General features: G+C 34.4%; 2 protein-coding genes across 3 annotated transcripts; both read right to left on the bottom strand.

Annotated features, from left to right (window-relative positions):
- Positions 1 to 4139: 4139 nt before the first annotated feature.
- Positions 4140 to 12247, bottom strand: LOC104708697 (uncharacterized). Of its 2 annotated transcripts, none has more exons than XM_010425302.3 (8): positions 12018 to 12247; positions 11857 to 11904; positions 11691 to 11738; positions 11536 to 11583; positions 11362 to 11417; positions 11080 to 11261; positions 10794 to 10997; positions 4140 to 5146 (listed from the first exon to the last, which is right to left on the bottom strand). In XM_010425302.3, exons 7-8 carry the CDS (start codon positions 10990 to 10992, stop codon positions 4539 to 4541), a joined length of 807 nt encoding a protein of 268 aa, XP_010423604.1. In that variant the 5' UTR covers positions 10993 to 10997; positions 11080 to 11261; positions 11362 to 11417; positions 11536 to 11583; positions 11691 to 11738; positions 11857 to 11904; positions 12018 to 12247; the 3' UTR covers positions 4140 to 4538. The 2 variants fall into 2 exon arrangements, with proteins under 2 accessions (XP_010423604.1, XP_019084524.1); XM_019228979.2 differs by having other exon boundaries at positions 11357 to 11417; positions 12018 to 12218.
- On the bottom strand, positions 7738 to 10308 carry LOC147940559 (uncharacterized). Its single transcript, XM_087463001.1, has 3 exons — positions 10281 to 10308; positions 9920 to 10209; positions 7738 to 8199 (listed from the first exon to the last, which is right to left on the bottom strand). The coding sequence occupies exons 1-3, from the start codon at positions 10306 to 10308 to the stop codon at positions 7900 to 7902; spliced, it is 618 nt and encodes a 205-aa protein (XP_087319127.1). The 3' UTR covers positions 7738 to 7899.
- Positions 12248 to 14576: the final 2329 nt, after the last annotated feature.

Here is a 14576-nt window from a genome sequence, read left to right on the forward strand (position 1 = left end):
ACGGACCACTGAGACTTTTGGACTTTGTTTTAAATTTATAAGCATTAATCATAAAAAGCCCACTTGTTTGGTTTACAAAACTCCATGATCACAAAATACGGCGGCGGCCCAAGTTTAAGCTTTTTGAAGTTTTAGAAATATATCGTATATAGCGATAAGGTTCCTGAGCTTTTGTATGGGTATTTTATTGGTCAAATAGAGGGTTTCTCTGTTGACAACATTTAGATATTTGACCAATATTATTTTATATGTCAAAATATGAATCATAATTGGCTGTGTGTGGAATGAAAATGACCAATGAATCAAACTCAAGAGAAACACATTTTATTGAAATTTAGTTATAACGATGTGTGATGTCAAATGTCTTTCGAGGTCTTGTGATTGATTCCAAACAAAAAAAAGAAGTTTTGGGTATCTTGTGTGTTGCGTATTCTTTTTCGTCACGACGACAGACTTCGGGTTTTGAGCATTTATTTCACTAAATTACGTTTGGAACCTCAACTGAGAAATACGTGGAAATATATGATGTTGTTTTTTTAACCAAAAAAACATCATATAAACCAGCGGTGCGTTATTACAGGCCTGAATCTGAATTTATTGTGCGTTATTACCTAAACTATGTGATGAAGCAACAAAGTGAAAGCTCAGACATTCAAATGTATGTTTGTATTTGATATGTTTGTATTAACCGCTACTTGAAATCCAACTTTGCATTACTCTCATCTTTATTTTGTAATTGAAATAATATATTATAATATTAAACTATTAAAAATTGCTTACGCTTTTTAAAATTTTGGATTTACTTATTGAATTTCAATATCTGTTTACTACAGTTTTGTTGTTTATTTAAAAAACTCAATTAATATTTCAACATTGAGAGTATTATTTATCTTTAGTAAGATAAATTGTTCTCTATATACGCAAATACAAAAACTTCTTAACAATCCAATAAAATATTTTAAATTTTTACAAAATACTACACTATATTTAAATATATCAATTATTACATATTAAATCAAAAAAGTAACATATTATGAAGTTAAAAAACAGTTGTTATTAAAATCTTATTACCGTTCTTCAAGCGCGGGTACCTCCCAAGTAAATATTATAGGGAAAAATCTGTATATATTTCAAAAATATAGCGACTAAAATTAAATTTCTCCAATACAAAATTTGGTCTCTTTCTTCTTTTTTTTTTTTTTTTTGAACACCCAAAGTAGAGAAGAGGACAAGTGAAAAGGTTTTATCCATGGCGATTTAGCGCCAGCGCAGCCTCTCTAATGACATTCATGTCCACCGTTAATCATCACTGCCTCCTCAATCTTCCTAACATTCCACCTTCAGTTCCTCGCCCCAAATTTTGGGTCCGACACTGACTGGCAGTGGTATCAACGCCTTATATCAAAAAGATTCATTAATTGGCAAGGCAAATCCATTTTATACCGAAACCTATCTTAAAAACATTTTTATTTTGTCATTTAAAACATATAAAAAGTGGTGGTTTCATATAGATGGAACAGAATCTTCCCCCATAGCAAATTAAATCCCCTCAACGGCTCTAGAAATACATAGGAAAATCGGCCATAAATCAGATACAAGAAATTAGACGTGTTTTTTTTTCTTCCTTCGACCTTTTGTGATTCTTATAAGTTATAACACAAACCTAGCTACATTAACCTGTGCTTTATATAACATAAACCTACATTTTGGTGAATATGAATTATAAAAACCTTACCCCACATATTACAAAATTTACAACCAAGCCGCAGTGAGATAGGACGATCGAACATGAGTTTGATTAAAACAGCTAAACGAATGCATCTACGTAAATTGGTGTGGTATCTATATGCATGTGTGCACATACCTGCGTAAGGATTATAGCTGAAGCTGCAGAGCGAGTTAGAGAAGTTAGACTCCTGCCATGGCGATGGCATGGAATCAACTCTGTTGGTTTGTACGTTCCTCTTCATTGACCATTCCATTTCCTTAACAAGAAGACACGAGATCAGAAGATTAAAAATGAATAAACACTTCACTGTGACGAAGAAACTAATTATAGAAATTATGGTTTTGTTGAAACATACGATTGAGCACTAGAGGCGTGACCAAGAAGTCTGGTCTTCTATATATACATTTTGTTTTTTTGTAGGTGCGACAAAATGTGAGAGCATGCACTAAAGAAGGGATGAAATATATATATAGAAGGAGTAAAGGAGATATATAGATAGCTAGAGGTAGATAGGGATAGTGAAAAAAGAAAAGAAAAAACAGAGAGAGTATAGTGTGACATTTTGTCTCACTTGCTCGTCATCGCCGATCATTTCCCTAGCAATTACGTATGTTGATATGTTTGTTGAATCTTACGGTCAAAACTTAATTTTTGTTTGTTGTTTTAATTATATCGGTCCTCTGTTACAACTTACAAGTAAACAATGATTGAAGCGTAAGTTATGGTGTATTGTGGTTGCTAAAAATTTGCAAATATAAGCGTTTTTGGATGGTTAATTAATAAGATTTCTATATTATTGACGTAGATAATTTTGCAAAAGAAAACCAGACTAGTTAACATATGTCAAATCAAATGGGTGAAATCCTATACGACGCAGTTCGTCTAGCTAAACTTGAAATCATTAGCATCGACAGAAATTTAACTGTGGGCTTCTGACATTTTAATAACCACCTCAATCTGAGTGAACTTCAAAGACATGAGTGTATAAATGTAGGTGAACAGAAAATTGACTTAACACTGATAGTAAAATATTAGATGAAGATTTGTAATATGATGTAATTAATAGTAGCCAGGTGGGGGTATATATCAATGGTCAAAGACTCAAAGTCAAGCTTAAAATAAGTGCAATGGTCCAAGAACTTCATAAGAAAAAGAAAAGAAATTTTTTTCCTTATTTTTAAAACGTATACAATTTAATCTTAAAAAAATTTAAGAGTCTCAAAATAATAATCTCCCAATGGAAACATCTATCATTACATATAAATTAATTAATGTAATCTATAACACACTCAAGTAAGAGAAACACAAAATGTAAAATAGAAAAGTAAAAACACCAAGATAGATGTGATTTTACTCATATATGGACCAAAAATAGTTAAAGTTGCGAGCACTTCACTCAGGAGCCACGTGCACACAATAGCCATATCACACTTACGCTAACGTTTTAGGATAAAACCATAAAATGTGATTTCAATAAGATAATTAAACAAAAAAAAAACATCAAAACTAATTTTTAAACACTTTTTTAAAATAATAATATCGTCGTGTCTTGGTTGTGAATTGAAGAGATTTTGAGTAACAAAAGAATTTTTAAAAATATCGTAATTATATATATTTTTCTGTTTACGTCGTGTCTTGTTCTTCTGTTCCAACAGATTGCTCGATGCCTTAGTAGCTCCATTTTTCAGGTTAGTAACTCGAATGTCGTGGTTTCTCTTTTCAATCTGATACTCAAAGGTTCTCATTTATGCATATCAACCTTTGCTGTTTAGCTTCTTGTATGAAAGGATTATGTTGTGTGGTAATTTTGCATATCGAGGCAATGATTTCAAACTCATGTTCTGACTCCTCCATGTGAAAGAAGAACTGTAATTTTGTGCTTCGCATGGTTCACATTGTTTTATTTTTCTGGTTGTTGTTTCTTCTTTTATCCCATGCTTCTTCAGCAAACTGAATCTGTTAGCCCATCTCTGTTGATTGGGTTATCTCATGCAATTGATATTACAATCTGCTAAATGAATTATTTGATTCTTACATCAATCGTCTCGTGTGTCACTCGTCTTGATTTGGCTCTGCAAGACAACCAACTTCTTTCACTTCAAGAGACCTATTATGATCTGTTGAAGTCCTCAAGAGCTTCTTTCACTTCTTTGGTGAACTCAACCACGGCATTAGGGTCAATCACGAAGTTCAACCACTTCTGCTTGTTGGCGTTTCTTTGGTTGAACATGTTGCTTGGTTTTGGTTTTCAAAGTTGAGGCTTGGAATAATTTAGCTTTCCCTTTGTCTCCACCATTTCCAAGTATCTCTCATCGTGTAAATGGAGTGGGGAATTAATGAGTGAGAGATATAGGTTCTGATTTGAAGAATAATGAGAATCGCACAAGAAGGAAAGGAAAGGAGAAGCGAGGAAGAAGAACTACCCAATTTCATTACAAAACAAAAACCAATAGAGAACGTAACAGTTATCACAAAGCAAAAACCATATGTAACCAAACGAGTACATAATCGAAAAGCAAAAAGCATTCGAGTTACCATGTAATCAAACGAGTACATAACTGCAAAGCAAAAAATAGGAACATGACAGTTTATAAAACTGAACCTATCACTCATCTTCCATCTTCAAAACTCAAACTATCACATCTGCCTCTTCAAAGTCAACAAGATTCTCTGTTCTAGCTATCCTAGCCACAATCTACTCTCTCTAATCCATCAAAGTCATCATAAAGAAATCTGTAATAAGATTCTCTCTTCTAGCTATCCTAATATAGCCACAATCTCCTCTCTCTAACCCATCACTATCCTGCCCCTACCAGAAACTAGCATCAATACCAAATACTGTGATGAGTAACATGTGACCATATTCCTCATCACAGGATTCAGGAGGAAGATATACTTGTTTACCTTTGATGTTGTCAAATACACTGTGCACACAATCAACCCGAACAGCTGTAGGTAACAACCTGACAGAGTCCTCCAGAAGCTTCTCAAACAAATCTTCTTCACCGGTTTCAACAGTATATTTCGTCTTTTTGGTTTCAGGATAGTCATCATTCCTTTGCCGTGTGAGTTTAGCTTTAAACATCTTAACATTGGGTGTAGGTAATTTTGCTGTGGCTGAATACCTAAAAGTGAGAGGATTAGCACTCTCTAAGACCGTCCCTATCTTAAAAACGCCTTTCAAAGCATCCAACTGGTCCAGACCACCATCTGATATTGTACCCCTAGGCATCAAATCTAAAATTTCTTGAATAGACAAAGATTCCTCATCCCCTAACAACCCCTCGCTTCTACACAGAGCATCCAACTGTCGAGTAGTGGCAGTGGCATAGCATTCAGTTGAAGATTGTTTCAAGACTTCTAGGAGCAACTTGGGTTTCTCGTCTCTGAAAGAGAAGTATTTACGATCCCTGCCACCTGCATCAAACAAACATACAAAATTGGAGTTAAACAAATGGAAAATAAGTGATGAACATAATCAATTATCACAAAACCTCTTCCACTACAGTAACTGGTTCGTGGTATCTCATAATCAAAAAAGCAGAAACCAACCACAACTACTGTTTGAGACTAAAGATGCTTAGTATAAAACAACATAGGTTTCAACATTATCAAAGAAGATAACAATTATCACAAACCCTCTTCCGCTACAGTATGTCATAATCAATGATTTGCTTAGACCATCCACAATGGTGTGGGACTTTTTTTGGTCCCCCACATTTAATACTAATATTTTGAGGGTTTCTTATTTTTAGTAGGAGCATTGGTGTGTATTTGGGTTTGGTCCCCCAAATAAAATAATATTATTTTGAAAGTTTAAAGATTAATTATTTAAAGAAAGAAAATACAAAAACATACAATTTAGAAATTAATAACATTAAAAATATAACATAAAAACATCAAAACCAAAACAAACATTTTATTCAACTCATAGAAATTTTAAAATCAAACTTCATTATCCGGAAGATGTCCAAAGTTTGTCCAAATATGCTCAATCAAATCATGTTTTAGTTGATCATGAGCTTGTTTATCCCGAAGTCTTGTTTGACGAGTAATCGTACTGCTGATATTTGAACCCACACCGGCGGCACCAACGGTAAATGTTTGATCCACATGTTCTCCGTGTTGAAATTCAGAAATAATGTTTCGGTAACTGTATGTATGTCGTTCGTCTTCGACAATCATATTATGGAGTATTATGCATGATCTTATTACATTTGCCATTTTGTTTTTATCCCATAAACGAGACGGATTTTTAATAACGGCGAATCTAGCTTGCAAGACTCCAAAGGCACGCTCAACATCTTTCCTAACAGCTTCTTGTTTTTTAGAAAAGAGAGATTTTTTCCTACCTTGTGGAAGTCGGATTGATTGAATAAAAGTTGCCCAATTTGGATAAATACCATCAGTGAGATAGTACGCCAAGTTGTACTCCCTTCCGTTGACAACAAAGTTGACTTCCGGAGCTTGACCGGTTATTATGTCATCAAAAACATTAGATCGATCAAGAATATTAAGATCGTTCATAGTACCTGGAGCTCCAAAAAAGGCATGCCATATCCAGAGGTCATACGAAGCTACTGCTTCCAACACAATTGTAGGTTTTCCGGTTGACCGTGAATACATGCCTTTCCAAGCCGTGGGACAATTCTTCCACCCCCAATGCATACAGTCAATGCTACCAATCATCCCGGGAAATCCACGCTGTTCATTCTGAAAGAGTAGTCTTTGTAGATCCTCCTGTGTAGGACGTCTTAAGTATTCATCTCCAAACACTTGGATGATGCCGGCGGTAAATTCGTGCAAACATTCTCGAGCTGTCGAAGCACCAATTCGGACATACTCGTCAACACTGTCAGACGAAGTACCATATGCCAATTGACGAATTGCTGCAGTACATTTTTGTATAGGTGAAAGACCAGCACGTCCGGTTGCATCCTGGCTTTGGCGGAAATATTGGATTTCGGTAGAGAGACGTTGCACAATTCGCATGAACAGTGGCTTGTGCATGCGAAACCGTTGCCGGAATAAATATTCTGGATATGTGGGAGTGTCACTAAAATAATCATTCCAAAGATTATTGTGGCCTTCTTCCCGGTTTCGCTCGATAAAAATCCTTTCTTGTGGCTGGTTTGGTTCGGGGATATTTTGGGAGACATCATAAATATTTTCTAAATAAGCATCAAAATGATCACTATCATCTGCTTGGTAGTGATAGTGATCATCATCTCCATGGTAATGATAATGGTTTGAAGATGATCCCATTTCAAGAGAAAGGAAAAGAAATGAAGAAATGACTTTGTATTAAAGAGAGAAGAAGAGAATGGAAGTTAAAGGAAGAGAGCGAGAGTATTTTGTTGCTTTGATCTTATTTGATGAAATGAGTTGCTACTTTGGTTATGAAGAAAGGAAGATAAAGAAATGACTTGTGTTGTTGGTTTGGTCGTGTTTGGTGTGAGTTATCATATATATAGTGGAGTTCCAGTTTGTAACCCGTGAGAGACCAAAACAAAAGAACATACATGATTACACCAACAACAAGTACCCGTGACAGAGACCAACACGTCCGTAGTCAAAATACATGTAATACCCGTGAGAGACCAAAACAAAACAACATACATGATAAGAAAACAACAAGTACCCGTGTAAATCATTACACCAACATGAACAAAATACATGTGAAAATGATGATTACACCTACAACCAGCAAATCAGTAAATTTTCTTAACTTATTTTCCTTACATATCTCATTAACTACATTCTCCAACCTTACCAGACTCTGCTTCATCCATACGAATCAATGCATCTAGCTCTCTATCCGCAGTGTCCTCTGAGTACTTATCAGCCAGATCAGATGAAGAAGGCTGGGAATAGCTATAGTCGTGGCCCATGTCTTACGTAACCTGAAGATAAACAAGAAGAAGCAGATTAGACTTAGTACAACAATACACAATCTGATTAAGTTAGTTTATACAATAGCCGAGTTACTAGAAATTACAATAGCCGAGTACTAAAATAGACTTATATTAATTTAGATTGAAACAAGAAATACACAACTGAGCAAGAAATACTTAAACAGGAAATACAAATCAAACAACCAGGGAATACAAATCAAATACATAAGCCGAGTACTAAGCAAGAAAAACAAACAACAAACACATTCTATAATATCAGAAATACTGGGACACTATCTTGTTCATGATGATTTCTTCACTCGCACTCAAGGGTTCTTTTTTGGCTAGGAGAGTGTCTAGGATGGCCAGCTTCTGTAGTTTCTCCTTTTCAGCTAATTCCTCTTTCTTGACATCCCACATGCTCTTATACTCAGCAAGAGTCTTCACGTTTGTGGACTGAGCATTGTTCCTCTTCGCCTTGGCAGCCTTGATCCCTTCTGGCCTCTTCTCAGACTCCTCAACACTGCAGCTTGATGACTGCGAACCTTCACCAGCTTGTTTCCTCTTTGTTGCAGGCTGAGCTGGGGTCGTGTTAATAGTGTTAAGGGATAGAAATTTCTGCTCAAACCTTAAACGAAACCAACAATGTTCAAGGTTGAATCTCTTGTTATGGGCAGCGAAGTAGATATCATGTGCATTCTTCATGATATCATTTTCAGAATGACCAGAGCTGTTCTGTCTCTCCGCAGCTGCGAATGCGGCACAGAACTTGTTAGTATGGTCATTTATCTTGTGCCAACGCTGCTTGCAATGTGTCACCAGCATCTGTTCCCCACCGTTTCTAGCGTGAGGAGTGTCACAATAGTATTTTTGAATCCTGCTCCAGAAGCTTCCTCCCTTTTGTTGATTTGCAACGATGGGATCTTTTGAAGTGTTGAGCCATGCGGAGATCAAGACTTCATCATCAGCAGGTGTCCATGTCTTTCTCTCCTTGCGCTCTTTTGGTGTTTCTTGCGAGCTGTGAGGAGAAGGTTGGGAGCTGTGAGGAGAAGGTTGGGAGCTGTGAGGAGAAGGTTGTGAGCTCTGTCCAGAAGGTGGATAACTTTCCCAATGAAAGTTATCATTTAAACCACCTTCTTCTTGACTGTTAAGCAAGTTGAAGTAAGAAGAAGACTGAAAGAAGGGATTATTAGAATCCATAGGAAGAAACGGATAAGGAAGAGAAGGAATGCGAGGAGAAGAGAAGATAAGAGCAGAGAAGAGAAGCGGGTATAGAAGATGATCAATGCGAAGAGAAGAGAAGAGAAAAGCAGAGATTAGAAGCGGGTATAGAAGAGAAGGAATGCGAAGATAAGAGATGCGAGTATAGAAGAGAAGTGAATATCATTTACAAGTGAGAAAGGGAAGATAAATGAAAGAGATTTATGGTTTAAAACCTTACTTGCAATAACTATCAAAACTTAAAGACCAAACAACAAATGTCTAATCACAATTTATGACAAGTACACATTACAACTACCAAATTAAACAAGAAACTATGAACAAACAACACTAAAATTAAATACAACCAACTACACAACAATGCTACCAATTTATTACAAGTAAACATTACAACTACCAAATGAGAAACCTAAAAAAAAACACAACCATACGAATCAATGCGAGACATCATACGAATGACATTGTTAAAAAAATTTATCCAAAAATCATACGAATGACAATGACTATCTTAATCAACCAAAAGTTGTATCAAAATCAATGTCAAAAACATTTTACCAACCATACCAATGACACAACAATCACCAAATTGAAAACCTTGATAAAAAAAAATTTAACCTATCTCAATGTTAAAAAAATAGACCGAGACACAAAGATGATGATCCTTTAACATTTAAGAAAAAAAAACCAAAGTTTAACGATACTCAATGTTTTAAAAAAATTTTGACCAAGACACAAACATGTTTATAAGATCAACAACTACAGCAAAAGACAAACGACACAGACACAACTCGATCTTCACACAGAGACATAACGATCCATCGAACAAATGAAAAAAACAAAAAAAACACCAAAGAAACATAACCTAAATCATTTACCCTAATTCAATATCCCTAAATCAATAACCCTAATTCAATAACCCCAATTAATTAACCCTAATTGAATAACCCTAATTCAATTACCCTAATTCGCAAACCCTAATTATCTAACCCTAATTCGATAATCCCAAATCCCTAACCCTAATTCGATAATCGGCGCCAATCAAGGTTAAATCTCATGTAGTGGGAAGAAGACTAACCTTATTTAGACGGATATCATCGGGAGAGAAGCTCGAACCGCCGGACAAGCTTCGGGTGACAGGGACAGATCGCTTCGGGAGAGAAGATCGAACCGCTGGACGTCTTAGGTATTGAAGATCGGACCGGCTTCGGATGCGACAGAAGATCGGCTTCGTTAATCTGGCAAGATTTTCCGGTGAAAAGAACAGAACGTCGTGGAGGATCGAATCGCCTTCGTGGTCGCCGTCAAGAGGGAGAAGAAAGAACTCGGGATGATTTTGTCTCCCGAATACATTTTTTTTAGACCTAGCTTATTCGAGAACAAATCACACGGCTACACGTGGCGAAGAGGACGGTAAAAAAACGTCCCCAAATAAGAACCGTTTTTCAGATATTGGGCTTTTTTCATTTAAATTTAAATCCAATAAATATTGGGGACGGGCCAAATCCACGCCATTGTGGATGGTCTTAGTACAACTACTGTTTGAGACTAAAATGCTTAGTACAACAACTGTTTGACACTAAAGATGACAAAACAATTATCACAAAACCTCTTCCACTAGGTCATAATATCTCATAATCAATGATTTGCTTAGTACAACTACTATTTGAGACTAAAATGCTTATTACAAAGCAGATAAGTTTACACCTAATCAACGAAGATAACACTATCACAAAACCTCTTCCACTAGGTCATAATATCTCATAACCAATGCTTTGCTTAGTACAACTACTATTTCAGACTAAAATGCTTAGTACAACGCACATAAGTTTCAACATTATCAATCCTATTTCGATTCATTTTTGGTTTTTCTTCTTTTTCTTCTCGAAAGATCTATACAATGTTTGGTTCATAATTGAACTAATGACAATTGTATCAAAGAGAAATTGTACCCTCGCCGTTAGGACTTGGTGGTGATGGTTCTGCAACTTTAGGTTTGAGCTTGGTTGCTGCGGCTTTAGGTTTGAGCTTGGATGTATCGGCCTTAGGTTTCAGCTTTGTTGTATCGGCCTCAGGTTTCAGCTTTGTTGTATCGGCCTTAGGTTTCAGCTTTGGTGTATCGGCCTTAGGCTTGAGCTTGGGTGGTACCATTGTACCTAAATCGATATACAAAATAAAAGAATGTCATAAAAGGAAGAGGATCTTGAGATAGTGAGATAGTGAAACGCACGAGTTTACCTATCCCAGAGAAACGGAGAAGTTCCAGAATATCAGAGAAGCAGAGAAGTTCCACTGTTAGGGTTAAGATGTGTAAGTGTTGTGTTCTTCGGGAAAGCCCAATCGATTATTGTCAATAAAAATCCATGACAGCCCAATAAATCCATCCATCAATGTGGATCAAGGCTCAGTAGGAACTCCTCCTAATTTTTTTTATAAGAATTACAATTAGAGGCAGATGTAATTAAAAAAAGCCAAAATAACTTAGTTTTTTTAATAGATCTGAGATTTCATCAACCTTACTTGTAGAGAAATTCTAAATTGATCGATCAATCTGGATCAAGGCTCAGTAGCAACCCCTAAATTTTTTGATAAGAATCACAATTAGAGGAGGCAGATGTAATTATAAAAAGAAAAGTATAAAAACAATCCAAAATATTAGTTTTTTAATAGATATGAGAATTCATCAACACTTACATGAAGAGAAATTCTGGATTGATCCATTAGTAGGATCAGTAGCAGCCCCTTAAAAATTTGATAAGAATAACAATTAGAGAGGCAGATATAATTAAAAAAAACAAAGCCAAAATAAGTTAGATTTTTAATAGATCTGGGAATTCATCAACACTTACATGTAAACAAATTCCGGATTTATCCATTACTATGATCAGTAGCAACCCCTAAAATTTTTTGATAAGAATCACAATTAGAGGAGGCAGATGTAATTTTAAAAAAAAGTTAAAAACAATCCAAAATAACTTAGATTTTTAATATATCTGAGAATTCATCAACACTTACATGTAGAGAAATTCCGGATGGATCCATTACTAGGATCAGTAGCAACCCCTTAAAAATTTGATCAGAATAACAATTAGAGGAGGCAGATATAATTTAAAAAAAAAAACAAAGCCAAAAATAACATGGACTTTTAATAGATCTGAGAAATCATCAACACTTACATGTAAAAAAAATTCGGAATTGATCTTCGTTGACGGAGAACAATACCAAAAGAAACCCATGACAAGAGAATTGACCAGAAACATATGAGGACGAGGTGCTGGTGAGGGACATAATAATACAAAGAGAACTGAAAGAGGGGGAGGATCTTCTTTTGATAATGAATGTGAGGCAGAGGAAGAGGAAGAGGAAGAGGAAGAGGAAGATGATGAGAGAGAGGAAGTATATATATAAGGAGAGGATGTGGTTTAGGTTTAGGTTTAGGTTTAGGTTTAGGTTTAGGTTTAGGTTTAGGTTTTGGTTTAGGTTTAGGTTTAGGTTTAGGTTTAGGTTTAGGTTTAGGTTTAGGTTTAGGTTTTGGTTTTGGTTTTGGTTTTGGTTTAGGTTTAGGTTTAGGTTTAGGTTTAGGTTTTAATTAGGTGACGTGTCTCTATCAAAAAGATGCCATAAAGTCTCTACTCCTCGGATTATGCGCCTATTAATATTTTATATTTATTATAACATAATTAACAGATCAACAATTTCACGCGCATATCATCATATTTATTGTATTGAAAGATAAATCTCTGGTGAATCTTAGCTATTTATTTTATATTATTTACAGTCTTAAAAATAAAGATAATAATTTTAATTTTAATTAAATTTTTCTTTTGAATTTACATTAGAAAGGAAAAAGAATAATATATATTTATTTGAAATAATTGTACTTTGAATGGCTTGTACTATAGTATATATAGATAGATTTGTTTTGTATTTTGAACAAAGAGGCTTCTATGTGAACTATAAAAATATATTATTATATTGTGGTTTGATAAATATATTATTTTATTCTACAGCACTTATATATACAATGAAAACATATAGAAGCTAAATAAATATTTTATTATACACAAAATATATATATATATATATATATATATATTTTTTATTACACAAACCAATCTATTTACTTTTATGAAAGTTCACTTTTATGTTAAAGTTCACATAATAAAATGATCATTAATAAAGAATTTTTCTATAACCAACTTTATAAATTCAATATATCAATTTAGTTTACAAATGTGTCGATAAAAATTAAATTGCATATCATGTTTTGTATCCACCACCGCACAAGTACTTAGTAATTAGTAAAACTTAAATTGTTAAAGTATAAATTCTCCTTATACATACATACATTGGTTTGATGGATAGGCCGCGTTATATGTAGTAAACCTTATTATTAAATGATAAATATAGAAATACAGAAAATATAGAAATAATAATACTAACGGAGAAAACTCTTCTTCTTCTATTTTTTGGTTGACAAGAGCTTGATGACCCTCTAAAACAATATCCTCTCTTCTTACTCGGCGATCATACTATCATTTCTGTATTTTTCATGTGCTCATTGTTTGGTATTGTGACAAAAACAAACAAATAATTTGCTGCAAGTAATATATAGTACTACTTTTGAGAAATGTAAGTATAGCGATAAATTAAATCGAATGTCTCATACAACAATTGATTTTTCTTTCGGTATCACAAATTAGAGTTACTGGTATATCGACATGAGTTTAAAGGAAACATATTTATATTCAACCGAATAACCATTATATTACAAACTCTTTTGATCATTAAGTTGCTTACAATATTTAATATTTATTCAAAAAAATTGCATTTTCTGCCAATTAGCAGTATATGATTAACAACAACGAAGATTAGCATTCTACATTCAGTGTTCAAATGGAGAAAATGGTTTAAAAAACTAATTGGCCATTTTTGGGTGTTGACAGTATTAATTTTTTTTTTTTGAAAATAATTTGACAGTATTAATTAGACTGTTAGTACGCCATGCATGATACAGAGGCCCATGCATGTTCAAAAATATGCAAGTGGAAAGTAATACTTTCAACGGTAAACTCAAGAGAGGTCACGTGTATGGTTAGCTGCTAAGTACTTTGACAATTATTATCTATCCTCAACTCAACGCCGACCGAACTGTCGTTACATGTATATATATCCCTATCATATCAAAAAAAAATCTAGCACTAAAAATACTACAATAACTTGTCTGGATTTTGCTAGATTCGTATATAGTCAGTCAGTACGGCCTGAAGAGTAACTCATATATATGGCCTGGGTCCCCCTATCATGTGTTAAGGTTACACACAAGGAGTAAACAACATAAAGCGGAGATGAAGTACATTTTTTTTTTGTCGGCTTTTTTCTTTTTGGTCGGATTTCAAAGCCTTTTCTGGAAAAACCCATTCTTTACACCAATCACAAGTTACGTTGTTTTATAACATACAGTAAAAGAAAATAAGTTAATTCAAATATTTTATAAAAAGAAAAAGCAAATTCAAATTATATTGGTACTGGAATCTGCGATGCTTTTGTACTGCCTGCAAAAGACATGTGTCACTTTCTCCTTTTTCATTTATTTCTGGTTTAACTACTTTTTTTTGTTTTGTTTTTCTTTCTCGTTTGCAGTTTAACTTTTGTACTGTATTATGGAAGCTACACAGACTTTGTTCTCGGAGAACCTTAGACTATTCTTATTGGTGTTTGTAATGAGTTTCTTC

This window comes from Camelina sativa, chromosome 8 (assembly GCF_030686135.1).
Source record: "Camelina sativa cultivar CO46 ecotype springtype chromosome 8, ASM3068613v1".
Lineage (NCBI taxonomy): Eukaryota > Viridiplantae > Streptophyta > Magnoliopsida > Brassicales > Brassicaceae > Camelina > Camelina sativa.